Source organism: Antechinus flavipes, chromosome 3 (assembly GCF_016432865.1).
Source record: "Antechinus flavipes isolate AdamAnt ecotype Samford, QLD, Australia chromosome 3, AdamAnt_v2, whole genome shotgun sequence".
Lineage (NCBI taxonomy): Eukaryota > Metazoa > Chordata > Mammalia > Dasyuromorphia > Dasyuridae > Antechinus > Antechinus flavipes.
In genome coordinates, this window is record NC_067400.1 from 37,447,385 (window position 1) to 37,475,242 (window position 27,858).

General features: G+C 38.7%; 1 protein-coding gene and 1 long non-coding RNA gene across 2 annotated transcripts in view; one reads left to right on the forward strand and one right to left on the reverse strand.

Annotated features, from left to right (window-relative positions):
* Positions 1–10,760: 10,760 nt before the first annotated feature.
* Positions 10,761–15,684, reverse strand: LOC127552901 (uncharacterized). Its single transcript, XR_007951605.1, has 2 exons — positions 15,424–15,684; positions 10,761–12,231 (listed from the first exon to the last, which is right to left on the reverse strand). It is a non-coding gene; the product is annotated as an uncharacterized LOC127552901 (long non-coding RNA).
* Positions 14,347–27,858, forward strand: part of USP13 (ubiquitin specific peptidase 13) — a 127,309-nt gene continuing 113,797 nt past the window's right edge. The window contains exon 1 of the mRNA XM_051983213.1: positions 14,347–14,718. Coding sequence (XP_051839173.1) covers positions 14,521–14,718 — 198 coding nt within the window. The 5' untranslated portion in view covers positions 14,347–14,520. The remainder of the gene's footprint in view (positions 14,719–27,858) is intronic.

Genomic DNA, 27,858 nt, shown 5'->3' on the forward strand with positions numbered 1-27,858 from the left:
TCTATTAACTATGATAGATTTAGTGGATCTCTTTTCATTAGTAAGTGTTTAATAAATGTTTAATGCCCACCTAATTATGGGAGAAACCACTGCTCGGTACAAATGACAGAGCTTTTAGGTTATGGAAAGATAACATCCTATTTAGTCTTCAACTTTCTTAAGAGATTGTGTTCATGCTGAGTGAAGTGAGTAGAACTAAGAGAACATAGTACATAGAATCAAGAAGATTCTATAAGGATCAATTTTGATGGACATGCCTCTTTGCAACAATGAAGTGATTCAGGCCAATTCCAATAGATTAGTGATAAAGAGAGCCATCTGCTTCCAGAAAGAGGCATTTGGGAACTGAATGTGGATCACAACATAGTATTTTCACCTTTTTTGTTGTTGTTTGCTTGCTTTTTTTCCTTTCTCATTTTTCTCCCTTTTGATCTGATTTTTCTTGGGCAGCATGACAAATGTGGAAATACATATAGAAGAATTGTACTTGTTTAATCTATTTTGGATTGCTTGCTGTCTAGGGGAGGGGTGGAAGGAAAGGAGAGAGAAAAATTTGGAACATAGGGTTTTGCAAGGGGGAGTGTTGAAAACTATTTTTGCATGTATTTTGAAAATAAAAAGCTATTATATTAAAAAAACTATATAAAAAAGTAGAAACTATATGACTTTCTTGGGTATGTTACAGTGGGAATGTTCTTTTGTGTGTGTCAAAGATCCCTTTGGTATTCTAAGGACCCCTTCTCAGAAGACTATTTTAAAATACATTAAATAAAACATGTAGATTTTAAAGAAAACTAATTATTTTTGAAATACAGATCTCAGTTTTTTAAAGTTCACAAACCTAAGTTAAGATTTCCCCTTCCTTAAATACAATCAGAACTCTAATATAAAAGTTCATAGGATCATAGATCTGAAGCTGACAGGGGCCTTGGAGGCCATCTAATGTAATCCACTTATTTTACAAATGAGGAAACCCAGAGATGAAGTGACTACTACTGCTGATAAGCTGATAAGCTGATAAGCATCAGAGATGGGTTCTGATCATGGATTCCCTGACCCTAGAGCCATGGATTCTCTGCTCCTTCCTCTGTACCATTTGAAAACTCAACTGTTCCTCAATCCTTTTCAATCTAGTTTCCCTCCCCATTGTTATTGTTCAGTTGTTCAAGTCATGTCCAACTGTATATGATCCCATGGACAAAGTAAATAAATTAATAAACCTGAGTAAGCTGAAGAGTTAGGTTCTCCCTCTGGAAGGCCCATCTTCAACAGGGCTTCTGTCCCAAGGAGCTAGGTTGATGGCTTCAGTGTTGTGCAATTCTGGTGCTAAATTTTCCTGTGCACTCCATAACTATAATAAAGTTTTCTATCCCATTATTGGATTCTATCTGTGAGTCACTTTGTCTATCTGCTTTCCATAGTACTTGCTAGGTAAGCACCCTGTTTGCAATGCCCCGTACCAATCTTCTAGACTTGTGGAGCTCTTCATTTATCAGGGGACCCCAAAGGAAGTCTTTGCCCTCATCTTAAGACTAATCCACCATTAATTAGCATTGTGTTAACATAGAACATGCTTGAATCTACTTTGTGTCAGCTGGTCAGTCTCCATCCCAGCTATGATCCATTTCTATGCAAATGGGGAAAAAACTGTAGGGCTACAACATGTTAGGGCAGCCCAAAAGGCAAATGTGATCTTAACATTATAGTATATCATCCCTGCCCTGATATGATCTCCTGTATTCATGTGTTCTATTCTGAATACTACAATTTAGAAGGACATGGATAAACTGTCTGTTTTCCATACAGACTCAGGAGAATGAAGATCAATGGAAGGAAATGGGGAAATTAATCCTGGAAAAGAGAAGGCTCACAAGGTTACATGAGAGTTGTCTTCAAAGATATGAAGGGGCCATTGCATGGAAGAGGGATTCAACCTATCCTGCCTGGGGAGGCCAAGAGTTCTCTTTCTATGGATGTCTTCAAGCAGATTCAGATTGGATGAGCTAGCTTGCACAGGAGTCTCTTTTAATTGTCAAAGTCTGAGATTCTAGGATCCTTCTCAAATTGACAATGGAAGTCAACATATCCTAGTACCTGCTGTGACTCATAGCCTCTTCCTTGTAAGAAGGTTTAGCATCATACAATCCTAGATCTAGAGCTGGATCATTTTAGGAACCTTGGAGATCATCTAGTCCAGTGCCCTCATTTTGCAGATGAAGAGGCTTAAAGAAGCTAAAAGCTTTGATCAAGATTAAGATTTGACTAAAGCAGGATATGAACTCAGCTCCTATGAAACCAAGTTCCATATGCTTTCTACTACACCATGTAGCCAACCATTGCTTCTTGTATCCAATTCATTTTATGAAGCTTTATAGGTTCATAAATCTAGGTACCTCAGAGGCCATCTTGTTCACTCCTTTCATTTGACACTTGAAGAAACTGGACTCAGAGAGGGGACTTGCCTGAGATCCCACGGGCCACACATGTCGGAGGCAGGATTTTAACCTAGACTCAGTAGCCAGTACTCTTACCACGGGAGCACACTGGCTCATTTCCGAGCTAACCACCTGGAATGTCCTTCGCTGGGCAACATTCCTGGGGGCTCCTGGGTGGCATTTGCAAATAAGCCCTGTCATCCCAAAAAAATTCACTGTGTAAGCAGTTCTGCATCAGATCTGAATTCTGATTTTTTTTCAATCCAGCTGCTGCAATCTCGCTTCCAAGTCCATCATAGCTTTGATGTAACAGCTTTTAAATCACCCTACTATTGCACACTGTCTCAATAAATACAATTTTGAAGGCTATGATTGTGAGGAAAATTGTCATGAGATGGATCTTCTCTCATCTAGAGCAAGTTCCAAGAATTACACCCTGCCCCCCTAAGCTCATTTTCTTCCCTTTGCCAATGTTTGACCATAAGGTCCCCATCCTTCACAGCCTGGTTTCTTGCTCTAGTTAGACATTTCTGTTTCACCATCCTGACCCTTACTCTGGAATGGTGAGAAAGCCACTCTTTGGAAAAAGTCTTCTTTGCTCCTTTCTGGGACATGTTGGGAGGGATCAGGGAATGGTCTGTCTTTCCTACTTGGAATGCAACTCAGGTTTCTAGCCAAGTCTGTAGTATTTTGCATGAGATTCTCCTAATTGGTGGAAAAAATTCTGATGTGATGTTGCATGCCTACAATGGGACAGAGTTAATGTGAGTGCTTTAGAGAGGAAAGACATTCCTCAATGTTTCTTAGAGAGAGAGAGACACTTGTGGTTTCAGACTATCTGCAGGAGCAGTTACAGGATGGAAAGAAAAAAAAGGCTCCCTTGAAGGAAAGCTGGGTTCTCAACATGTTCCCAATATCCACATTGCTTCCTTAGAGATTTCATGGACTTTCCTTTGGAGGAGACTGAGATTTCTTGGATGATTGAGCTCTTCTATATTTTCTGGCATATTCTATTCTCTTTTAACTGTTAAACTCTGAGATTCTAGGATCCTTCTCAAATTGGCAATGGAGGTCAACATATCCTAGTACCTGCTCTGACTCTTAGCTGCTTCCTTGTAAGATGGTTTAGGATCATAGAATTTCTCTTCCATGCGATGGCCCTTCATATCCTTGAAGACAACTCTCATGTAACCCTGTGAACCTTCTCTTCTCCAGGATTAATCTTCATTCTTCTGAGTCTGTTTTCCATACAATTTATTCATGTCCTTCTAAATTGTAGTATTCAGAATATATATTCTAATATCTACAATATTTGTTATTTGCTTGCCTACATGAGTCACTTTCTATTTATCATGCATTTATTTATTTATTTATCTATTTATTTGTTTATTCACTTATTTATTCACTCATTTATCCATTTATTTATTTATTTGTTCATTCATTCACTTATCTAGATATTTATTTATTGATTTGTTTGTTTTTTGCTGAGGCAAATAAGGTTAAGTGACTTGCCCAGGATCACACAGCTAGGAAGTGTTAAGTGTCTTAGGCCAGATTTGAACTCAGGTCTCCCTGACTTCAGGGCTGGTGTTCTATCCACTATACCAGCTAGATGCTCCTCTATTCACTATTTATGATGATCTTTTGTATAACTTCCATTTGAGTGAAGGAGTCAAATTGGCAAATATGAGCTAAGAACTACATTCTATCCCACCCACCTCAGGAATATAATAAAGAAAAACTTATGGGTTTTTGTTCTGAACCAATTATGACCCTGAACCACTAATATTTTAGGGAACAGAAAGATATAATTCTAATCCAATATTTTTCTGTCAGAGGAGATGAGAGCAGTTAGCCTTTTGGCCCATCTCCTGTATTCCTCAAGGTAGAAATTCTAGTTTCCCTAGAAGATGAGTGGGCAAAGTTCCATCATTATCACTCAAAGCCTCGATCGGAGTCTTTGGTCTACAAATTTAGACAGCCAGTATGAACACGTATACCTTCCATGGACAACATGGAGAGTTGTAGGATTCATCTGAAGCTGGATATTAGCAGATTATCATTCTTATGAATCTTGGATCCTTTATTGAGTGATATTTCCTTTACTTTCACAAAGGACGGAAATTGGATACGTCTTTTTTGAGGAAAAAGGGCCAGAGTGCTCTTGGAAATGCCTGGCAGTGTGGGGGTAACATGGCCACGATGCCCTCTCTCTCCTCTCTGATCAGTAGCCAATTCTTGCCTTTGATGTCCTTCACAACTATCTCTATTCACTCACAAGGCTGCCACATCTCACTTGTACTATTCTAAGAAGCCTCCTAATTCATTCCTCTGATCCATTTTCCCTGCAGCTTATAAAATGATCTTCCTCAAGTATAGTTTTGATCATATCACTCCCTTGGACAAGAGTATTCACTGGTTCTTGATTGACTCTAGGATCAGAAGTAAGTGCCTTTGTTTAGTACTTAACGCATCAACAATCTGGCTGCAGTCATTTCGTATTTTTCTCCTTTACATATGGCTTATTGCTATTCCTCCTAAATGAAATCCCACTTCCTGGATTTCTGAAGTCCCCCAAGCTGGAAACATTCTTCTCTTCCCTGTGTCCCCCTCACAGCTGCCTCTTAACCTCTTCTAGTTCTGAGTTTAGATGTCACTGTCTGGAGCAGGTGATTCCTAATGCTCCCGGTTCTTAGGGCTTCTCCCGGTTTTGCCCTTAGATAATTTGTGTTGTTTTGGTGTTTGTCTAACTGAATGGTGTATCCTGTCCATAAGAATATAAACTCCGTGACTGTAAAAAAGATTCCTTTTCTTGTCCATTACAGTCCAGTCCATTACATTGCTAAATAACTATTGTTATTTAGTAGGTGCTTAAAAAGTGTGATTATTATGTTTGTTGAATGAATAAATGAATGACCTTACCTCTCCAACCTTGTTACCTTCTAACGGTAAGTGGATCCACCTGTTTCTGTGATGTAGCAATGCTTATTAAGAGGGACAGTAAAATTTTAATTCTATGTTGAACATATGGAAGTTCTCGGCTCCCTAGGCCCAATCACTACCCTATGCCCATTATTCAGGATATCCCAGGGGACATCTTACAGGTGGGAGTTTAAGGTATCAATTGAGTCTATGGACCCATGGAAGGTGCTGAACGGGAGAAAAGTAAATTATACAAGTACTAGGGGGCAAAGATCTTTTGACTCTACTGGACCGATCCCCTATGTACCAAAAGAAGCTAGTACTCAGGTTTTCCCAACTAGGATCTTAATATAGTTCTGGGAAACAAGTTGAAGCATAATGATTCTTCTTAAAATAGAAAAAAAAATGCTCCAGCTTGCTCATAGAGAAATGCAAATGAAAGAATCTCTGAAGTCCTGCTTTATAGACCTTTTGAATCAACTCTGCAATTCAAAATCTGAAAAGAATGGGGGGGGGGGTGGAGAACGAGAAGCAAGTCTACACTGGATTGGTGCTGAGGGAAGTTGTTTCCTATCAAGGAATAAGATGGGATTGACTCACGTCGTCAGAGAAAGAGCCACTGGGGAAATGGAAGCACTGCCATCTGGTTTAACTTTTCTTGTTACCTAGATGCTAAGCTTAATTGTTTCTCTGCTGCTGAAAGAATGAAGGAACTGTCAAAATATAAATATGACAAATTAAAAAAATGCATCCTCTTTTAAAATCATCATTTAGAAATATTGTGCCCTTTAAATTTAGTGCCTGAGGACAGAACCCCAGGCACTCCATCCTAGTTACAGCTCTGCAACTTTTTTGGTATTAGTCAGAATCATTATTATCTGTGTATATATATTACTCTTCATTCTGCCTTCCACCAAAGTTCTTAAAATATCATGGATGCAGCAACTGGGATTATATGCTTTTGTTGGGGTGATTTACTCATTCAATATTTAGTGCCTATTACATGCACAACCCTGGAGAAACAGCAATTGTTTGTCAATCATCAAGAATTTTTGAAGTGCTTGCCATGTGCCAGGCACTGTGCTAACAGCTTTTTAAATATTATCTCATTTGATCTTTATATCCCGACAAAGATTAAATTACTTGCCTAGAGTCCTAATCAGTATGATTTGAACTCAGGTTCTCCTGACTTCAGCCCTAGCTCACTATCCACTGAGCCACCTAGCTGCTCCCCCTTCCTGGAATGACAGAACAATTACTTGTTAGTCCCTAGCAAATAGGGAATTTCCCCAATCCTTTAAATCAGCAGTTCCCCTGATCATCACTGCTCCAACAATATAAATGTAAATTATTATGACTAGGGATAGGGCCTAGATCCGTGATTTCATTGGCATAGGGAATTCAAAGATAATTTAATTACACCTCCAGTGCAGGTCTGTGCCTTCTCTGCCAACTCTTAAAGAGTTGCCTAGGACACCGAGAGATCAAGTGATCACAGAGCCAGTAAGAGTGAGAAGTGGGATTTAAACCTGGCTCCTCTGGACATACTGTTTTCCAATAATGCTGGCTTGCTTTATGTACACTTAACGCTCTATCCTCTATCTTTGCTTTTTGTGTTAGTTGTGACTCATACCAGGGATGCTCTTGTCTCCTCAACTTCCTTGGCTTCCTTCAAACTGTTCACATCCCAGCCTCCCCAGTGCTAATGCCTTCTCCTCTCACAGTGTCCTTTTTCTACTCTGTAGACACCTTGTATCCTATTCCTCCCCCATAGAGCAACATTTTTTAAAAAATGAAAAAGAAATCCCTTAATACATGCATATATAGTTTGTCAAAACCAAATTTCCCATATTGGCCATATCTGAAAATGTATGTCTCTTTCTGTATTTTAGGTCCATCACCTGGCTGGCATGAGGTGAATATTATGTTTTATCTTATTCTTTTGGACTTGTAGTTTATCATTGCGTTGATAAGTGTTCTAACACTTTCAAAGTTATTTTTCTCTATGATATTTTCCCAAACATTTCTTCATGAATTCTTCTGCTCACTTCACTCTGCATGAGTTCATTGAAGTCTTCCCAGAGTCTTTTGAAATTGCTCATTTTGTCATCTCTAATGGCAAAATTATATTCTTTTATATTCATATACCATAATTTGTTTAGCCACATCCTTAGTTTTCAGTTTTTGGTTACCATGAAAAGAACTGCTATAAAGATATATATTTTTAGTATACATAGGCCCTTCTTTCTTTGATTTCTTTGTGATATAGGCCTAGTAGTAGTTTAACAGGATCAAGGGTGTATGCAGTTTGATGTCTTTGCAGGCAAATCCAAATTGCTTTTCAGAATAGCTAAACCAGCTCAGTTTCACCAACAATGCACTCGTATAGTTCTCTGATGAAATTTTCTATCATATCTATCATTTTTTTTGATCAATCAGTTCTTTAGAATTATATTACACTCCAATTTATTTAAATTCTCTTTCTTTTTTAATCATATCTATCTTTATTGTAGTCTTATTTGAAATCATGATTGCTATTCTCTGCTTTTTTCTAGTTCAGCTGAAGCATAATAGGTTTTATTCCAGTCCCTTACTTTATCACTGTGTGAATGTGTGTTTCAAGTATGTTTCTTATAAACAAAATATTGTCATTCTGTTTTCTAATTCATTCTGTTATCTTCTACTATTTTATAGGCGAATTCATCCCATTCACATTCATATTTATAATTACAAATTGTGCATTTCCCTTCAACCTGTCCTCTGGTCTTTTCCCCCTCTGTTTTCACTTTTCTTTTACAAAAAAGAAAGTGGTAAAAAAAAGTAAATTTGCCTGACAACTGTAATGTTATAAATGAAACAGCTTGTTTCCTCTCTAGCACAGCTTTTTTTTTTTTTTTTTTTTTTTTTTTAATATCTTATTCTGTGCTCTTGATTCCAGGCACTCATTTTTCCTTCCTTTTCTTTTAATTCCCCCTTCATGATCCTCTTTCCCACAGTTGAGTTTTTTCCTGCTTATAATAACTTCTTTATTGATCATGCTTTCTCTGTAAAACCCCTCCCTAATTGTCTCTTGTCCCTCTTTTTTTTTTTTAATTTCCTTTTTCACTTTAACATATCTGTATATTGAGGTTTTTCTCTCTTTCTTTGTAATTATGTTCATTCTTTCTTTATCTGGTCCAGATGAAAGTGACTTTGAAGGTAAGCTCATTCCTCCCATTGCTTGCTAATATATTTTTCATTTTATTCTATTATGCAATAGTGATTTCCCTTGCCTTCTTCCTATTTTCCCCAGTATAGTTCCCCCATTCCTCATGTTTTTATTTACTTTTAAGACTATTAAAATAGAACAAAACCACCTGCAGCCCCTTATCATTTTTTAACATTTCTCTAATTAGGGTTTGGAGAAGATGTTTGTTTCTTATCTTTCTATTAACATATAAACAATTCATCACCACATATTCCTTTTTAATTAAATAAATAAGTGAACCTTTCTTTATTTCTGTTTTTTTTTTTTTTTCATCAAACATGCTTGAAAATTCTCTATTCCAGGAATCAGCAAACTAGAGCCCATACAAATCTGGCTCACTGCCTGCTTTTCTACAGCCTCCAAGCCAAGAGTGTATTTTTTTGTTAACATTTTAAAGCACAGATTTATTATATTTAAAAAGGTAAAATATAAAAATGTAAAAACCATTCTTATTTTGAAGGCTGAACAAAAACAGATAGTAGATTAGATTTGGCCCTTTGGCTGTAATTTTCCTACCCTACTTCTATTCCATTAATGATCTATTTTTCCTCTGTAGGATTATACTTAGTTTTCCAGCATAGGTTATCTTTTGTCTTAAGTTTTTATGGTATCACAGTTCTGAATTATTCTCTCCTTTAAGGTAGCAGTTGCTAAATCTCATGTGAGACTTACTGTTATTCTTGGGACTTGAAATCCTTTTTTTAATGACTACTTGCAGTATTTTTTCTTTGACTTGGTAGCTCAGGATTTTGGCTATGATGTTCCTGGGAGTTTTAATTTTGAGGCTTCTTTCCAGAAGTAGTCAGCAGATTCTGTTTTCACTTTATTCACTGCTTCTAATAGTTCTGGCAATTTCCAATTATAATTTCTAAAAATATTATATAAAGTAGATTTCAAAAAATAATCTCTCTCTCTCTCTCTCTCTCTCTCTCTTTTTCTCTCTCTCTCTCTCAGCTAATTCTTATCTCTCCTTGATTTATTTTCTAGGTTGTTTGGATAAAAAATTCTTTAATAAATTTTTGATTAAGAACTTTTTGATAAAACTTTTTTGATAAAAAAGTTTTTTCAATCTTTTGAGCTATTACCTGTTGTCTTACTAATTCATTTTTTTTTTTTTTTCTGTTTGGCTCATTCTAATGTATAGGACATTCAGTTTTTAGGGGAAGTTTTTAACCATTTATTCTAAGATGTTAATTTTTCTTGCTTTTATTTCTTCCCTAGACTTTTTCACTTTGTATCTCTATCAGTTCTCTCTGAGGATCAAAGTATCAGATACTCTTGCTGTACCCATGGTCAGGACATCTTTTTCTTTAAGTCTTAAATTTATTGTGGAGACACTCCTCCTTGAAGTCTATCCCCCAGATATTAGCAATGTTGACTAAACTGAAGAAAATACCATGGAGAAATCCAGTTGTAAAACATTAATCAGCACATCTTGGTTATATCCCTATATAGAAACCCACCCATTTCTTTTTCATCTCCTTTAGTTTTATGAAAAAATATATATCTTCTTTTAAATATTGTATTGATTTCTGTTGTTTTTCTATTCCTAATTTTCTTCCTGTATCTTTTTCCTACCCTGTGGTCTTGGGAGGACATTCTGTATGAAAAAAAGAATATATTTTAAAAGAAAAGAAAACAAAGAGGAAAATACCCAGCAAAATGGATCAATCCACAGAAAATATTTTGAAAATATGTGTAATACTCCATTCCCAGGGATCTCCTACCTCTCTAATGGAATTGTTAGGGAGAGGTATTTTCTCATACCTCTTCTTTGGGCCACGCCAAACTTGCTCCTTTCTAAATGGGTCTGTTCAACTGAAAGTTTCCCCCAAACACCTGCCAACTGAGTCACTCATACTGGAGCAAGGAGGTGGACAGTGGTTAGAGTTCTAGATGGGGAATTTTACTTTAGGCATTTAGTATGTGACAAGTTACTTAATCTCTCCCATCTAGCGTAAGTCCCTCATTTTATAAATGAAATAACTGAGGTCCATGGGTATGAAATGATTTACCCAAAGATTAAGGGGAATAAATGGCAGATAATCAAACTTTTGTAGATAATGTCTTAGATGGGAAAGACCAATTGAGATTTGGAAGATATGCAGAGAGGAGCTGTGGGTATACTGCTGGTTGATTAAAGTTAGGAACCAAACTCCACTCCTAACATTTATTAGTTGTGTTATCAGGAATAGATCAATCAACAAGCATAAAAGTTACAAATCAGTTTGCAATATCACAGACTGCCTTCAAGCAACTTACATTCTTTGGGAAGTAAGAAGGGGAAATGTCATATGTAGTTATAAGTTTAGGATGTTCCTGGTTCTTTAGCTGGTAGTTACTCTCCTCTTTACTCTGAAATGATAATAGTTAACATTTTCATTTTCATTAAAAATCTTTTCCCTCCACTTCCCCCTACCCAGTTTTCCTGGATAGATTCTTCTTGTTTATAAGCCTATATATTTTTTTGCCTTCAGTCTATCATCTTCTAAGCTCTTCACTCCTTTATAATGGTAGTTATTAAATTGTGTGTGATCTTCACTGTTGCTCCTCAGTTCTTACTTATGGTATTTTTTTTTAAATCTGGAAGCTCTGGATTTTGGTTCTACTGTTTCTGGTAATTTTCAGTTTGAGGTTTATTTCAGGAAGTGATCTGTTAATATCTTCTATTTCTTTTCTAATTTTTCCTGTAGTGGCTTTCATTTCATTTTTAAAAGCATTTTATTTTTTATAAGACAATTCTTGTTTCATCTCTATGTGTTATTCTTGTTAAACTTGTATCCAAACTGCATTTTTCTTTAAATCTTTTCTTTTGGCTGTTTTGGAGTCATTCTCTTCTTCTGGATTTGTGTCTTAATTATGTTTCTCATCATAACAACTCTTTGTGGTGAGACTAATTTTTTTCTTTGCTCATTCTTACAACATACTTCCTGACTTTGTCAGGGCCAGGTTCTGTGCACTTCTGGAGGTAATGTCTGGATTGAGTTTTTGAATACTGTATTATTCTAGGATTCAGGGATAGTTCAGGTTGTAGATCTATAAGCTTTCAATGCTCCCAAAGTGGTCCGATCCAAGTCTGACCACTACCCTTTTGGTTTGAACTCTGCAAGCTCTTGATCTTGATTTGGGTCTGAGCAACATACTTGTGGGCTTGCCCCTGGCTGGAGTTCCAATAAATTGCTGCTGAACTCAGTCACCTGGAAAACTTTATTGATTCAATCACAAAACTATAGGCTGGTTATTTGATTGCAGGATTTATATTTGGTTGCAAGCTGGAAATGACATGATGCTCCTTTCCTAGGGTCAAAGACGCGTTGTTATGCTTGGATCTGAATTTGCACCTTGCTCAGTCTTTAGCTTATGGCCCAAGATGACTCCTTGTTTTGGATCACCATCCCCTCTTCAGTCCTCCCTGGATCTGTGATCTGGAACTGGATACTGAGCAACAGAGCAGCCAACAGGAAGCCTTGTTTCTGAAGGCTTCACAAGGTCAGGCAGCACTGGATGGATCTAGGACTTACTCTTTTCCTGTGTACAACCTTGGTCTTTTAGTCCCGGACTGGAATACTTGGTGCAGCTTTTTCTAGTTAGACTCCATCTTTAGTGTCCGTAGATGTCTCTGTTGATCTGCACTGGAAAAATGATTCATTCAGATCTTTTTTGGGGATTTCCCTATTAAGACTTTGATTCATTTTCTAGATCCTAGGAGGAGAGCTAAGCTACTTCTTCCCCTTGTACTATCAATTTGACTCTGTGGAATTAAGATTAAAAATAGGGTTAATGGTATGGAAAACGAAACTAAACCTAGGCACTCAGAGAGTCAAAGGCAAGTATCTTCTTCGGTTCATTACTAAGGTAAGAATCATTTCTATAGTTGAAAGAGCTTCCTAGGACTCCGAGTCAAAAAGACATGCCTGTATTCTGAGAATCATTGAACACTGAACACACTGCCCAATTTAGAGGATCCTTGTGAAGAGGCTGAACACCCACCAAGTACCCTGATTAACACAGCCCAACAGCAGACTGATCCTTCCAAGTGAGCACCCAAACAGGAGCAGCCTAGCTGAGGTCCTTGGTCCATCAGAAATGCTCTGTCTTCCAAGAAAGTCAATCTTCCAAGAGCTGTCCAAGCTGAACAACAACAGAGAAACTCAAAGGAAGTTTTCTCTGGTGAGTAAAGGGAAGTCTTAGGACTCTGGAGCTGTGAGTGGCCTTGGTCACCTATGTCTGATCTCCACTCAGCTTAAGTCCATGCTCATTAGTTCCCTTTCCAGGCATCTGGATGTGTTTGTGGGAGAGCAAGTCCCTGATGACTAGGGGAAATGCTTATAACTGCTGTCCTCTCTATGCTATTAGAGTAAATGCTTTTTTCATGTAAAAACATTTTTTAATCTTCCTTTTTTAAAACTGAGTCCATTTTTTCTTCCTTCCTTCTTCTCCTACCCCCCAATGCAAACCAATATAGTTTATACTTTAGAATAAATGATTTTGCTGAAGACCAGACTCTATTGGCTAACTGAGGTAACCTCCTTGCCACTACTCCCTCCCACAATGCTTTAGCCTCTAGGGGGATAGCAACCCACAGAATTACTCTTAAAGCACCGGGAGTAGCAAAGGCTAGGCTTCTGAGGACCTAAACTAATGCTGATATGAGTGAGTCCTAGGACGAGGGGAGTGTCATGTGGGAGTGGCCCGAATTGAGAAGTCACTGCAACTCTGAGATTGAATTTCCTCTTTTGTAAAATGAGGAAAATCCCAATGGAGATAATTACATCCCCTTTCTCCCCTCCTCCAGGATTGTGGTGAGGAGGGAGTGAGGTCACACATGTAACCGAGACCCACACCTACCCCCTTCAGAAGGCATCCCTAGTAATCCCATCCCGGATGGCAGGCCCTCTTTTGGATAGAAGACCCTTAGATTCGGAGGAGAAATGACTTGTCCACCTTCATTCAGCTAATCAATAGCAGAATCAGGAATCATACTCTGGGCCTAAGAAGCCTAGATCCAGGGTTCCCTCAGACTGTCTCTCCATTGACCCTTTCAAAGTCCCCCAAAGTCTCTGTGGTTCTTTGGGCGCCACCCTCCCCTTCGCGCTTTAGACGCTCTCCTAGGTAACGTTGGAGAGTGGAGTAGTGTATAGTCTGTAAAAAGAGGGTGTGGGACGGGGTGAGTTCTGAGCTTCGGGCCAGCTCCAGCCTGTGCTTCTAAGTCACTTTCCCCTCTCTAGGCCTCATCTCCCCCTTCTGTAAAATGAGGCAAGGGAGGGGAATGGGGCTCAGTGACCTCTCAAGTCTCTTCCAGCTCTTGTTCTCTGGAAGAAGGGGAAGACAAGCCCATGATTCCTCTCAGGCTAGTGCTGTCATATGAGAAAGGGGCCCGATTCTAAGAGCCCCCACCCCGTGGCCTCTTCTTTTTCCGACTCCTTTCTTCCCCCCCTCCTTGGTGTTCCCTCTCTCCTTGGGTTCCCTCTCCTTTCTGACCCTCCCTGGCGTCCCTCGTCCTCCGCCCCCCCTTTTCTCTGGGCTCGGGAGCAGATGCGCCCCCTCCCCTCCTCTTCTCTCCCCCCTCCCCTCCCCTTTTCTCCTCTCCCCTGCCCTCCCCATCCCTGCCCCTCCTGCCGCTGCCGCCGCGGCCGCTGCAGCTGGTGATGCGATTCGCCATTGGATTAAAAATAGCCTGGTCCCCCTCCCTGCTCTCCCGCGCCCCGCCCCGCCCGGGCTCTGGCCGCCTCGCGCCGCCCGCCTGCCCCCGTCTGCTCGGCCGCCCGGGCCCTGCAGCCCCGCTGCCCTGCCTCAGCCTCTGCCAGCGCCCGTGCCGGTGCCCCAGCGGCCGCCTCTTCCTCGTCCTCGTCGTCCTCCTCCCGCGCCCGGCCCCCGCTCCCGCCCTCCCTCCGGCCCTCCCGCGCGCGCGGAAGCATGCAGCGGGCCGCCCTGTTCGGCAGCCCCGGCGGCGGCCCCGGCGGCGGCAGCGGCCCGGGCCCCGGCCCCGGCCCCGGAAAGATGGCTGCAGGAGACCTCGGGGAGCTGCTGGTCCCTTACATGCCCACCATCCGCGTCCCCAGGTCCGGAGATCGCGTCTATAAGGCGGAGTGCGCTTTCTCCTACGACTCCCCGGTGAGTGCCCGTCAGACGCGGGCTGGGTGGTGGGGGGCGGTGGACGCGGGATGGGGTGGAGTGTGGTGGGGGGGTTCTGCCCGAGTGAGCCATCGATCCCGGCAGCTAGTCCTAGCTGCGCGGACCACCCTCCCCTCCCCCGCTCCGATTCCTCTCGGAGATGGTGCACAGTTGTGCACCCACCGCGCGCGTCCACTTTGGGGAGCTTTGGAACTGAGCACCCGCCCCTCCAAGCCCCCAAACCGTGGGCTGCCGGAGCCCGGAGCTGCGGCCGGGACCTCTCCTCCCGAGTCCGCAACCCTAGCGCCCTTGCTCAGCTGGCTTTCCACACTAAGGTTTGGGGCCCCTTCACCCACCTCCCAATCCGGCCCCAAGCCCACGAACCCTGCCAAGTGCACGGTCTGGCCCCCGCCCCCAGGGCTGCAGGGAGTGGATAGCACCCGGACCCACAACCAGCACCTTCTTTTTCTGGGACTGTCGATTCTCTTTAGGGTTTCCTAGTCCCTTCAGAGTTCCGAGTTCTGTGATTTTGGGTACTTCCCCCCACCCTTTGCTTCCTTTCTGAATGACAGGAAAAAACAGCGCTTTAGCACTAATAGTCGTAGGCTTTCGAGTGCATCACGACTACTTTTCTTTTACTAAACTTCCTTCCCCTCCTTCCCCCCTCCCTTCCCCCCAACGTGAGGTTTGGGGCTTGAAACATACCAAGACAAATTTGAAAAACTTTAACCCAAATCTTGGCTTCAGTGACTAGGAGAGGAAGTGAAGGCTAGATTACAGTTGTCAGGGCCAAGCACGAGCGGTTGGCTGGTGGCTCGCAGATTTCCATGGTTTTTTGTGCGTGTGTGAAATTAAAAAAACAAACAAAACCGACCGTGTGTCCCCCTTTGAGGAGTCAGAAAGCACTTCCCAAGTCACTCAGCTGTGTGGCGTTTATCATGACTTTTTGAGGACTGGTTATTTTTACCCACACCCTTTGGAGCTCATATGTCATCCAGCAGGTCTCCCTCTGACTGCAGAGGGAGTTGTATTGGGGAGGGGGGGAGAAGGGGGGAAGGTGGGCCGACTGAATCTCTTCATCCTCCACTCGGTAACAAAGCAAGAATAACCTTTGTCATTCAGCCCATCGGAAAGGCTGACCAGCTTGTGGGAAGCTCCAGAGATTTAGACGATCCAGTCTTACCATTCTGCTAGACTTTCTTTTTGATTTCAAAGTACTTTTTGCTCCCTGGCTGAATAGGGACATTCATAGGGTCACAGTTTAATGATCTTGTAATCTAATCCTGCTATTTTGCAAATGAGAAAAATGAGACCGGAACTAGTTTTTATGGATCGTGACAATTTGTGAACTCTTTTATGACTTTTTGAGTGAAATCACAGGATTGTAGTTGATTAAAGGGACGTCTTTTGCTTTTCTTTGTATCTTCAGGGATTGGTATAGTACTTGACACAGTAAGTGTTTAATAATTGCTTATCGGCTAATGAATTAACGAACTGGAAGGAACCTAAGAAACCGTTTAGTCCAGACTTTGTCAAGTTACAAGACAGGAATCTGAGGCCTAGAGAGATTAGATGGCACGTCAGCAAGGGGGCAGAACCAAGCTTCCTCCTGAATAATCTGATTTGAAATCACCTTTCCCTTTCCATCCATAAATTGCCCATTTTATTTTAAACTGGAGAAGTCTTTCTGAGACTTTCTAGGACCATCCCTTGAAAACTTGATAGTGGTTCTTTCTTAATCCTCGGGACTCTATTGACCATGATACCTGAGGCCACTGCCAAGAATGCCATTAGAATTCCCTCCTATCAACAACATAAAATAATAGATTTTGTATCCCTTCATTCCTCACCCTAGTTCCTAAAACGGTTGAGATGGTAGATGATGTCCATTACTTTAAGCAACTGTTATATGTTATAGAGTATTGAAAAGATACTTGGAAACAGGCATTGGAGAGTGCTGGATTTGTAGTCAAGGTTCTAGGTTCTAATCCCAGGGCTGTTGCTTATTACCTAAATAGTCTTGGGCAAATGACTTTATTTCTCTGAAATTCAATTTTCTCCTTGTTAAAATGGAGAATTTAGATTAGAGGTGTTCTGTATAATCCAGTCTTTCTATTTAATGTACAATAGGAAGCCAACAGACGCATGTTTCTTACAATAAAAGAGTTAGTTATCAGTATTTATTTATTAAACTCCTATTTTTGTACCACTACTGTGCTGAGTGCTCAGGAGACAAATAAAGGCTTTTAAAAACTCAGGATGTTCCCTGAAGTACCTGACAGCCTATTGGGAGAGGCCATAAAAAACTATGTACACATAATATATATTCACCATAAATGGAGATTATTTTAGAGGAAAGGCAGTAACATTAAAGAGGGATTGGGGAAGGCTTCTTGAAGAGGGTTGGGATTTAATCGAGACTTCAGGAAAGGAGACTTCAAGAAAAAGGGAGGGAGGGATGGAGGGAGGGAAAAATGGAAGGAAGAAGGGAGGGAGGGAGAGAAGGAGAAAGGAGAGAGAGAGAGAGAGAGAGAGAGAGAGAGAGAGAGAGAGAGAGAGAGAGAGAGAGAGAGAGAGAGAGAGAACAGCCAATGAAAATGATCAAGAGCTGAAATGTTGTCTATAAGGAGGTCAATATCACTAGATGGAAGAGACAAGGAAAATATATAAAAAGAAGTCTGGAAAGGTAGAAATGGACAAGTTTATAAAAGGCTTGAAAAGCCAAAGATCTTAAGATTTGCTCCTATAGATGACCAGGAAATTACTGAAGTTTCTTGACTAACAGGGTGAGATGGTCAGACTTGAGCTTTAGAGATTTCAGATTGACAAGTAAGTGGAGGGAGACCAGGCAGCAGCCCAGGCAGGAGGTAATTGGGGTCGGGGGACCTGCACTCAGGTAGTTGGGTGTCAGAGGAGAAAAGGGAAAATGGAGAAGAGATGTTACAGAATTGTTTAGAATGATACACTGTGGCAAACAGCTTGTCTTGGAAATAGGCACTTTAGTGTCCATCCTGATCTGGGCAGAGAATGTTTATAAGAGAAAAGCATGTTCAATTCAAACCAACAATTATCTTTTCAGCACCTATTATTTGCAAGACTGTCTTACTGGTGCTGACGATATAGAGACATAAAAATCAGTCCCTGCCCTCTGGGAGTAGAGTGGAGCATGTACACAGAGAAGTAATTACAATTTATATAGAAAGTAATTGGCCAGGTTGGATGACAGCGAGAGAGGGCCAGCAATTGAGAGGAGCAAGAAAGTTCTCCTTAGGAAGGAGCATCTGAAGGGAGCTAGGGATCCCAAAACAATGAAGTGAGGAGGATGTTGTTGTGCTTTAGCTCAGAGTGCAACTTAGCATCAAGGATGGCACAGTGGATAGAGCTTCAGACTTGGAGTCAGGAAAATTTAAGTTCAAATCAGCATAAATCAGAGGGCAGTTAGGTGATGCAGTGGATAGAGCACCAACCCTGAAGTCAGCAGGACCTGAGTTCAAATCTGGTCTCAGACACTTAACACTTCCTAGCTGTGTGACCTGGGCAAGTCACTAACTCCCAATTGCCTCAGCAAAAAAAAAAAAAAAAAAAAAAAAAAAAAAAAAAAAAGAGCATAAGTCACTTAGCTGTTCTCAACCTCAGTTTCCTCAACTGTAAAATGGATCTAAAAATAGAACTGAAGTTAAAGGGTTGTTGTGAGGATCACATGACAACATATGCAACATGCATATAGCATGAAAAATGGTATTGTATTATATAAATGCTACTATTGTTATTAATGTAAGCTTGGAGCTAGGAGGGATCTCAGACCAAGGTAGCCATAGTAGTAACAATAGCTAACATTTATATAGTGACTACTCTTGGCCAGGCACTGTGCCAAGCTTTTTACAATTATCTCATTTGATCCTCACATTAGTTCTATAAATTTGGTGCTATTATTTAAAGATAGAGAAACTGAGGCAGAATGGTTAAATGACTTGGTTAGGGTCATACAGCTAGTAAAGTAGTAGAATTGAGATTTGAATTCATTGCTTCTGATTCTAAATAAAGTGATCTTGTCAATGGCCCACATTCTCTTCCACTTCCCAGGGAGGGCTCTTTGACAAGGATGGTGAATCAACACATTTTGTTAATCTGTATGTTAGACAAGGAGGAAAAGGGGGAAGATGTGTGTGTGTGTGTGTGTGTGTGTGTGTGTGTGTGTGTGTGTGTGTGTTTCAAAGAAAGAGAGGCTTGATGTTATTGTTCAGTCACTCTTCATGACTCTGTGGACCATAGAATGCCAATACTGTCCCATGGGATATTCTTGGCAAAGGTACTAAAGTGATTTGCCATTTCCCCATTTAATGGATAACACAAACAGAGGTTAAGTTACTTCTCCAGGGTCACGAAGCTAGTAAATGTCCAAGATCAGATTTGAACTGGCCTCAGAATTAGACAGATCTGAATTCAAGTCCTGCCTCTGATACATACTGACTGTGGAACTCTGGACAAGTGACTTAAGTTCTCACCGCCCCAAGATGCTCTTCTGATTCCAAATTGCAGAGGAACTCCTAGACCTACACTGGTGGACAAGGTTCTTGACTGGGAATTCCCTGTAAATCCCAGAGATTAACTTCAAAAAGAAGAAAGTTCCATAGTCTTTAATGTAGTTTAGTGTTTGATAAGGTGTTTTTGGAAAAAAACAACTTTTTATGAGGCTCTTCTTGACTTAGAGAACTTGACTAGAGAACTATTTGAAATCACATTTTTCATAAAATTTTCTTGCTCTGAAATTGATTTTTTGGAGGTTTAGATAATAAGATTTAGAGGTGGGGGGGGGATATTAAAGGTGATCTGACCCAACCTTTTCATTTTTATTGCTGAGGAAATCTAAGCCCAGAGAGACGATCAGCATGCTTATAAATTTCTGGGATTCACATACTGGTCTTCTGACTTTCCATGTCCTCCTGGTACCTTAATGAATATGAGGCTGCCATTTTGGACTGGCCTTCCATCTTCTCAAAGAACTCTCTCTTATATCCGGTGATCTTGTGATGTCTTAAATAAGAGCCCAGCTAATCTGTTTAAATGCCACAAAGATCAATAATTTTCATTGCCATATTAAGCCATGTTCTACCCCTGTTGAATTAACCCTGTTCGTTTTCAAGCTCTGCTACTTTGGGTTGAAAGTTTAATTGAAGTGTGTGTGTTTTATCTTCAAAGCAGATAAGGTGTATATACCTGTTTCTGCTTTCAAATATCACTTTCAACTTTATGAGCCAATGGGGAGTCTTGTGGCATATTGCTATTATTACTACTACCACTATTATTACCACTGCTGTTGCTACTATTGCTACTGTTGCTACTAGCTGGTATTTACATAAAACTTTAAGATTTGCTAAGTGCTTTACAGATATCTCATTTTATTCCTACAACAATCCTGGCAGGTAGATGCTATCATTATCCTCATTTTCCAAATGTCGAAACTGAGGCATAGAGAATTTGAGACTTCTGATTCCAAGCCCAAGGCTTAATTTTCTGTGCTACCTGAAAACCACCAATAAAACTGTCTGAATGGCCCTGATATTGGGAGAGGCCGTGACATCATCTTGATCTTTGATTATCATTAAATGAGGGTCCTCCCTACCAAATTTGATTCTTCTGCTTGCCTGTAGTTACCCCTTTTCCAACTAGGACATGATTCCCCACCTTTCCTAATCTTCCAAATGTTTTCTCTCCCCATTTAAACATTTACCAAAATTCCACATCTTTCCCTAAACAGTTTTGGGATTGATCAGAGAACTGATCATCTCCTTATCCCTGTTCTTGGTGGACATAGGTTGCTGATTTTCTCTCACCCATAAATCCACCAGCATAATTACAGAGTCGGAAAAGGACCTTAGAAGTCATGGCTCATCCCCAACCCATGTCTGAACAAGGGTATGGGTAGCTGGCTCTGGAGATAGAAGAGCTTCTAATCTCATGAAGTTTGTCAGTCAGTCAGCAGGTTTTTATTAAACACCTCCTATGTCACAAAAATGGTCCCTGTTCTCTGGGACAGTCTAAAGGGCTGGCAATCTGTAAATAACTATGTACATACGAGATTTAACCAGAGCAGACAGAGATAATCTCAGAGAGAAAGGTAGGAAAGGACCAGATTATGAATAGCTTTAAAAACCAAACAGAAACTTTATATTTGTTCTTGAAGGTAACAGAGAGCTATTGGAGTTGATTGAATAGTAGGACGATGTGGTCAGCCCTGCACTTTGGCAGCTGAGTGGAGGTTGGAGGCAGGGAGATGAACCAGCAGGCCATTGTAAGTGAGGTGATGAAGCCCTTGTACCAGAGTGGTGGCTCTGTGAGTATTCAGAATGTGGAGGATACAAGAGATATTGAGAATATAGAAATGATAAGATTTAGCAACAGATTGGATATGTGAGGGATGTTGATCCCTAATCCTTAAAGGTGACTCACTCTTGATTTATATTCAGTGTGTAGGGTAGCAATTAGTAGTTTATACTTGCACAATAGGGTGTGAGTTGTAGTAGATGAAGAACTTGGATTCAGGAATCCTAAAGTCACACATTTAGACTAGAAGAGACTTTAAAAATGATTAAGTCCAATCATGCCATTTCCCTTCACAGCTACCAAAAGGTGATTTATTTATCCATAGAAGAGGAAAGATAATTAGAGCAGGGTGAGGATATTCATTCAGGGTGTAGTTGATTCATGTGAGCAAAGCTTTCTTGTCCTGATGTTGGTCTGTGCTCTGGAGCCTGAGGAAAAAACTCTACTGTCCTGAATGCCAATTCTCTTTTGTAATTCCTTTAAGGTATGTACACCTGTTTCTGCTTTCAGATAGCACTCTTCCCCTTACAGACGAGGAAGGTGAGACTGAGTAGATGAAATTATTTAGGTACAAGTAAGCTACCAGTTGTTTTTCATTCCTGTCTCTTTTGGAGGTTTCTTGGCAAAGAAGCTGGAGTGGTATGCCATTTCCTTCTCTAACTCATTTAAATTAAAAAAAATTATTATCAATTAAAATTATATATTTAAAATATTTATTAATATTAAAACAATAAAATATTAAAGCTCTTATATAGAATATAAAAATATTATAAAAATATATTTGAGTTTCAAGTTCTATTTCTCCCTCCCTCCCTGAGACAGTAAGCAATCAAAGATAGATTATATATGTGCAATTATGTAAAACATTTCCATATTTGACATTTTGTACAAGACGACTCAAATAAAAGGAAAACAATAAATCAAAGTGAAAAATAGTATGCCTCAGTTTGTATTCAATCAATATCAGTTCCTTCTCTGGAGGTGGATGGTATGCTTCATCATTAGACCTTTGGGATCATATTGCAGAGAATAGCTAAATCATTCACAGTTCTTCATCAAACAGTAGTTCTGTTACTATTCAACGTTCTCCTGGCTATGTTCACTTGACTATGCATGTGTGTGTAAGTCTTTCCAAGTTTTTGGAAGTAATCCTTCTTCTCATTTCTTACAACACAGTAGTACTCCATTCCTATCATATGCTACAGCTTGTTTAGACTTTCCCCAGTCTATGGGCATCCCTTTGACTTCTAATTCTTAGCCACCACAAAAAGAGCTGCTATAAATATTTTTGTACAAATAAGTTCTTTCTCCCCCCCACTCCCTTTTGGATGCTTATGGGATATAGACTTAGCAGTGGTATTTCTGTGGTATTTCATTTAAATGCTCCAACTTATTAGCACACAATTGAGCAAAATAGCTCCTAATAATTGTCTTAATTTCTTCTTCATCAGTAGTGAGTTCACCCCTTTCATTTTTGATACTAGTAATTTGGTTTTCTTTTTTTTTTAATCAAATTAACCAATGGTTTATCTATTTTATTTGTTTTCTTTTTTCACAAAATCAGTTTCTACATTTATTTATACAATACTTTTTTCTTTTAAAAAACTTTTTAAATTTATTTTTTTTCTGGTTATACATGTATATTAACTTTTTGTGATACACATTTCTTTATGAATCATGTTGAAAGAGAAAAATCAGAACAAAAGGGAAAAAACCACAGAAGAGAAAAAAAAAAACAGAAAAAAGAAGTGAACATAGCATGTTTTGATTTGCCTTCATAGTTCTCCATAGTTCTCTCTTTTGGATATAGATGTGTTTTCTATCCAAAGTTTATTGAGATTGCCTTCTATCACTGAATCACTGAAAAGAACCAAGGCTTTCATAGTTGGTTATCATCGCACAATCTTGCTGTTACTGTATATGATGTATTTCTGGTTCTGCTTGTTTCACTCAGCATCAGTTCATGCAAATCTTTCCAGGTCTTTCTAAAATCAGCTTGATTTTTTTTTATAGAACATTTTTTATAGAACAATAATATTCCATTACCTTTATATACCACAATTTATTCAGCCATTCCCCAGTTGATGGACATCTAATAATTTTTCAATTCTTTGCTACTACAAAAAAGAGCTGCTACAAATATTTTTGCACATGTGGATCCTTTCCCCTTTTTTATGCTTGATTTCCTTGAGATACAGACCCAGTATTGGCATCGCTGGATCAAAGAGTATTTACAGTTTATAGTCCTTTGGGCACAGTTCCAAATTGCTCTTCAGAATGGTTAGGTCATTTCACAGCTCCATCAACAATGCATTAGTGTCGCAGTTTTTCTACAACCCCTCCAACATTTATAATTATCTTTTCCTGTCATGTTAGCCAATCTGAGAGGTGTGAGGTGGTAACTCAGAGTTGATTAATTTGCATTTCTGTTATCAAGAGTGATTTAGAGCATTTTTTCATATGAGTATAAATAGCTTTAATTTAATCACCTGAAAATTGTTCATATCCTTTGACTATCAACTGGAGAATGATTTGTATTCTTATAAATTTGACACAGTTCCTTATATATTTTAGAAATATATATTTCTTTATAGAAACACTTTATTAGAAACACTGGTGTAAAAAATTCCCCCCCCTCCCCAGCTTTTTATTTCCCTTTTAATCTTGTTTCTGTTGGTTTTGTTGGTGCAAATCCTTTTTAATTTAATGTAATCAAAGTTGTCCATTTTGCATTTCATAATGTTCTCTAGTTCTTTTTTGCTCACAAATTCCTCCTTTCTCCAAAGATCTGATAAATTATCCCTTGCTTTCCTAATTTACTTATAGTATCACCTTTTATACCCAAATCATGATTCATTTTGACCTTATTTTGGTATGGGGTGTGAAATATAGGTCTATGCCAAATTTCTGACATATTATTTTCCAGTTTCCCCAGCAATATATGTGATATAGTGAGTTCTTATCTCAGAAGCTGGAGTTTGGGGGTTTATCAAATACTAGAATACTTTAGTCATTGGTTATTGATTAGATTTTCAGACTTGCTGGCATACAGTTGGGTAAAATAACTCCTAATTATTGTTATAATTTCTTTTTCAATGTTGGTAAGTTCACCCTTTTCATTTTTGATGATGATAATTTAGTTTCTTTCTTTCCTTTTTCTAATCAAATTAACAAAAGGTTTATCTTATTTTTTTCATAAAACTAGTTCTTAGTTTTATGAATTTGATCAATAGTTTTCTTAGTTTCAATTTTATTAATCTCCTTTGATTTTCAGAATTTCTAATTTGGTATTTAATTGAGGGTTTTAATTTGTTGTTTTCCTAGCTTTTTTAGTTGCATTCTCAATTCATTGATGTTCTCTTTCTCTATTTTATTCATGCAACTCTTTAGAGATAAAAAATTTCCCCTAAGAAATGCTTTGGCTACATCTCATAGGTTTTGGTATCAATTCTTTTCTTACTTCCAACCATTAATTTTTCTTTTGATTTTTGGTATTTCCTATTTGGCATTAAATTTTTTTCTATTCTTTTAGTTGCACTTCAAATTTATTGATTCATTTTTTTCTCTATTTTATCGATGTAAGCAATTACATATATGGATTTTCCTTTAAATATCTCTTTGGCTGCATCCCATAAATTTAGGTATATTGTCTCATTTTGTCATTTTCTTTCATGAAATTATTGATTGTTTTTGTGATTTGTTTTTTGACCCACTTGTTTTTAAGTATTAGATTATGTAATTTCTAATTAGTTTTAATCTCTCTATTGTCCATTATTGAATATCATTTTTATTGCACTATGATATAAAAAGTGTGCCTTTGCTATTTTTTTTTGTTTGTTTTTTTTGCATTTGTGAGTTTTTTGTGTCTTAATACATGGTCAATTTTTGTCTAGTTGTCATATACTACTGACAAAAAAGATATATTCCTTTTTGCTGCTATTGAGTTTTCTTCAGAGTGCTATCATATCTAACGTTTTCAGAATTTTATTCACCCCCTTAATTTCTTTCTTGTTTTTTTGATTAGATAAGATAAGATAGATTAGATAAACAAGATATAGTTTCTTTCTTTATCTCGTTTAATTATTTTGCTTTTGCTTTGTCTGAGATTATGATCGCTACCCCTGCTTTCTTTGCTTCATTCTGAAACATAATAGATTTTGCTCCAGCCTATTCCTTTTATTGTGTCTATCTTTTAGCTTCAAATATATTTCTTGTAAAAGACGTATTGTAGGATTTTGGTTTTTAATCCATTTTGCTATCCACTTTTCTCATATGGGTGACTCCATCTCATTCACATTTCTAATTATGATAATTGTGTTTTTCTCTCCATGCTATTTTTTTGTTTATTTATCATCCTCTCTGTCTTACTCCCTCCCTTCTCAAAAGTATTTTGCTTCTGATCACCACCTTCTCCAATGTACCTTCTCTTTTATTAGTTCCTCCTCTTCCTTCTATTATCTCCATGCCTTTTTAATTCCAAATAGGATTAGATAGATTTCTATATCCAAAAGAGTGTGTATGTTATTTCCTCTTTGAGACAATTTTGATGAGTGAGCTTTAAGCTTTGCCTGCCACTCCCCATCCTCCTCCCCAAAATCTTCCCCTCCTTTATAATAGCTTCATCATCCCTCTTTTATGTGGCATACTTTAACCCCATTCTGTCTCCCCCTTCTTCTTCCAATGCAATTTTTTCTTACTATTTATTTATTTTTTGGGGGGTATTATTCCATCAAATCATATCAAAGTCACTTTATATCCATACCTTATGTCTATATAGATTCCTTCTAATTGCTCTTATAGTAATAAAGTTGAGTTACATATATTATCTTGCCATATAGAAATATAAAGTTTAACCTTATGGAATTTGTTTTTTCTTTCTTATTTCTTTTTTACCTTTTCATATTTCCTTTGAGTCTTGTGTTTTTAATTCATTTTTGGTCTTTTGATTAGAAATGCTTGAAAGTTCTCTATTTCCCTTGAAAGATTATGTTCATGTTTGCTGCATAGGTAATTCTTTGTTGTAATCCTAACTCCTTTGCCCTCCACTATGTCATGTTACAAGTACTCTGGTTCTTTAGCTTCCAAATTCCAGTTTATTTTTACAAATGAAGAAACTGAGGCAAACATGGTTAAATGATTTGCCCAAGTCACATATCTAGTCACATAGGTCACACAAAGTCACACAACTAGTAAGTCTATAAACTTATATTTGAACTCAGGAAGATTAATCTTCCTGACTTCAGGACCATTTCTTTATCCACTGGGATACTTAGCTGCCAGGATTCAAACTCATTTCTGTCTGACTCCAGGTCCAAGGCTCTATTTATTATACCTCTGTGTTGTATCTAAAGAATGCCCTTAGGACCCACAAAGAAAAGTTATGTAGATTGTAAAGAACTGGAAAGTACATTAAAAATCAACACTTCAGGCCTTCTACTCCATTCCTTAAATTTTTTTTTTCTTTTTACCAGTGAGGAAACTGAGGTTTCTGGTGGTCACTTGTCCTAGGTCAGATAGGGAGGAAGTGGTCAGTGGAGCTGGGATCAGGTCCAACAGCCCATACCTCTTATTTTGTGGGATCGTCTCTCCTTTGAAGAGAATCTAATAAGAAAATAAATGATGGGAACATTCTGTATTCCTTCTTGGCACTTAAAAGGACGGATGGCTTGATTAGTGTGGGCTCTACTTCCCTTGGGAAGAAAGAGGTCTTCGTGAACTGCTCTGGCTGAAAGAATTCATGTCTTGGTGGTTAAACTTCTGATAGTGAGCCCTCCACACTTGGCAGGATCAATCTAAAGATGACAGATTCAGAGCCTATTGTTGGATTTGATAATAATATTAATACTTATAATGGTCAGCTGTAATATAGCACTTTACGGTTTACAAACCACTTTTTATAAATATTCTCTCATTTGATCTTTCCAGCAGCCTCAGGAGGTAGGTACTGTTATCATTCCTATTTTACATATCCTGAAACAGAAGCAAACCTGCCTGCAGGCACATAAAGTCCGTGGCTGTATTTGAACTTAGGTCCTTCTCATCCTTTAAAGCTACTTAATGCAGTGGATCCTAGCTTTTTAGGATTTTTGACACCTCACCATTACTTGATTTCAAGATTCACTTTCCCTTTTCTCAAAACTCCAAAACATTGATAGATCTAGGATTTCCTTAATGTAGTTATCTGTTCAATGGTGCAGATTACAACCCATTCATGTTCGCCATTTCTGGGTAGTTCTCTAGTAAATCCTCCACTTAGAGTGCCCCCTCTCCCGTTGGAAGTCACCCTGCTAGATTGACATTATTTGGATATCAGTAACACACATAGATTAGCTGTTGTATATTCTTTTCTCTTATTTTGTGACTGTCCCATCATTTCTTATGGTTCTACATTTTTTCCTTGATATTTGTGTAAATACACACATATGCTTACATAATCAATTTAAAGTGAATTAACATTAATTTTACTTCAGCTATTGGGGGATTTTGTGGTTCTTTTTAAGATAATTGAGAATATTGTGAGCTTTGGAAGTCCCCATACAAATACCACTTGGTGGAGGTAGAGATAGTGCCATATGGAAATGAGATGAAAAAAATCAGGTGATTAGCTGGAAAAAAAGAAGAATCAGATGATATATAATAGTTATGATCAAATATTTGAAACATTGACACATCAGAGAGGAATTTGATTTCTCATATGGCTCCGGGGGAAGAGTGAGAAAAATGGGTAGGTTGGCCGAGAATCAAATTGAGGCTGGATATCAGGAAAAGCTGACCATTGGATGGGTTTGAGCTGTTCAGAGGTGGACTTTTTCACCT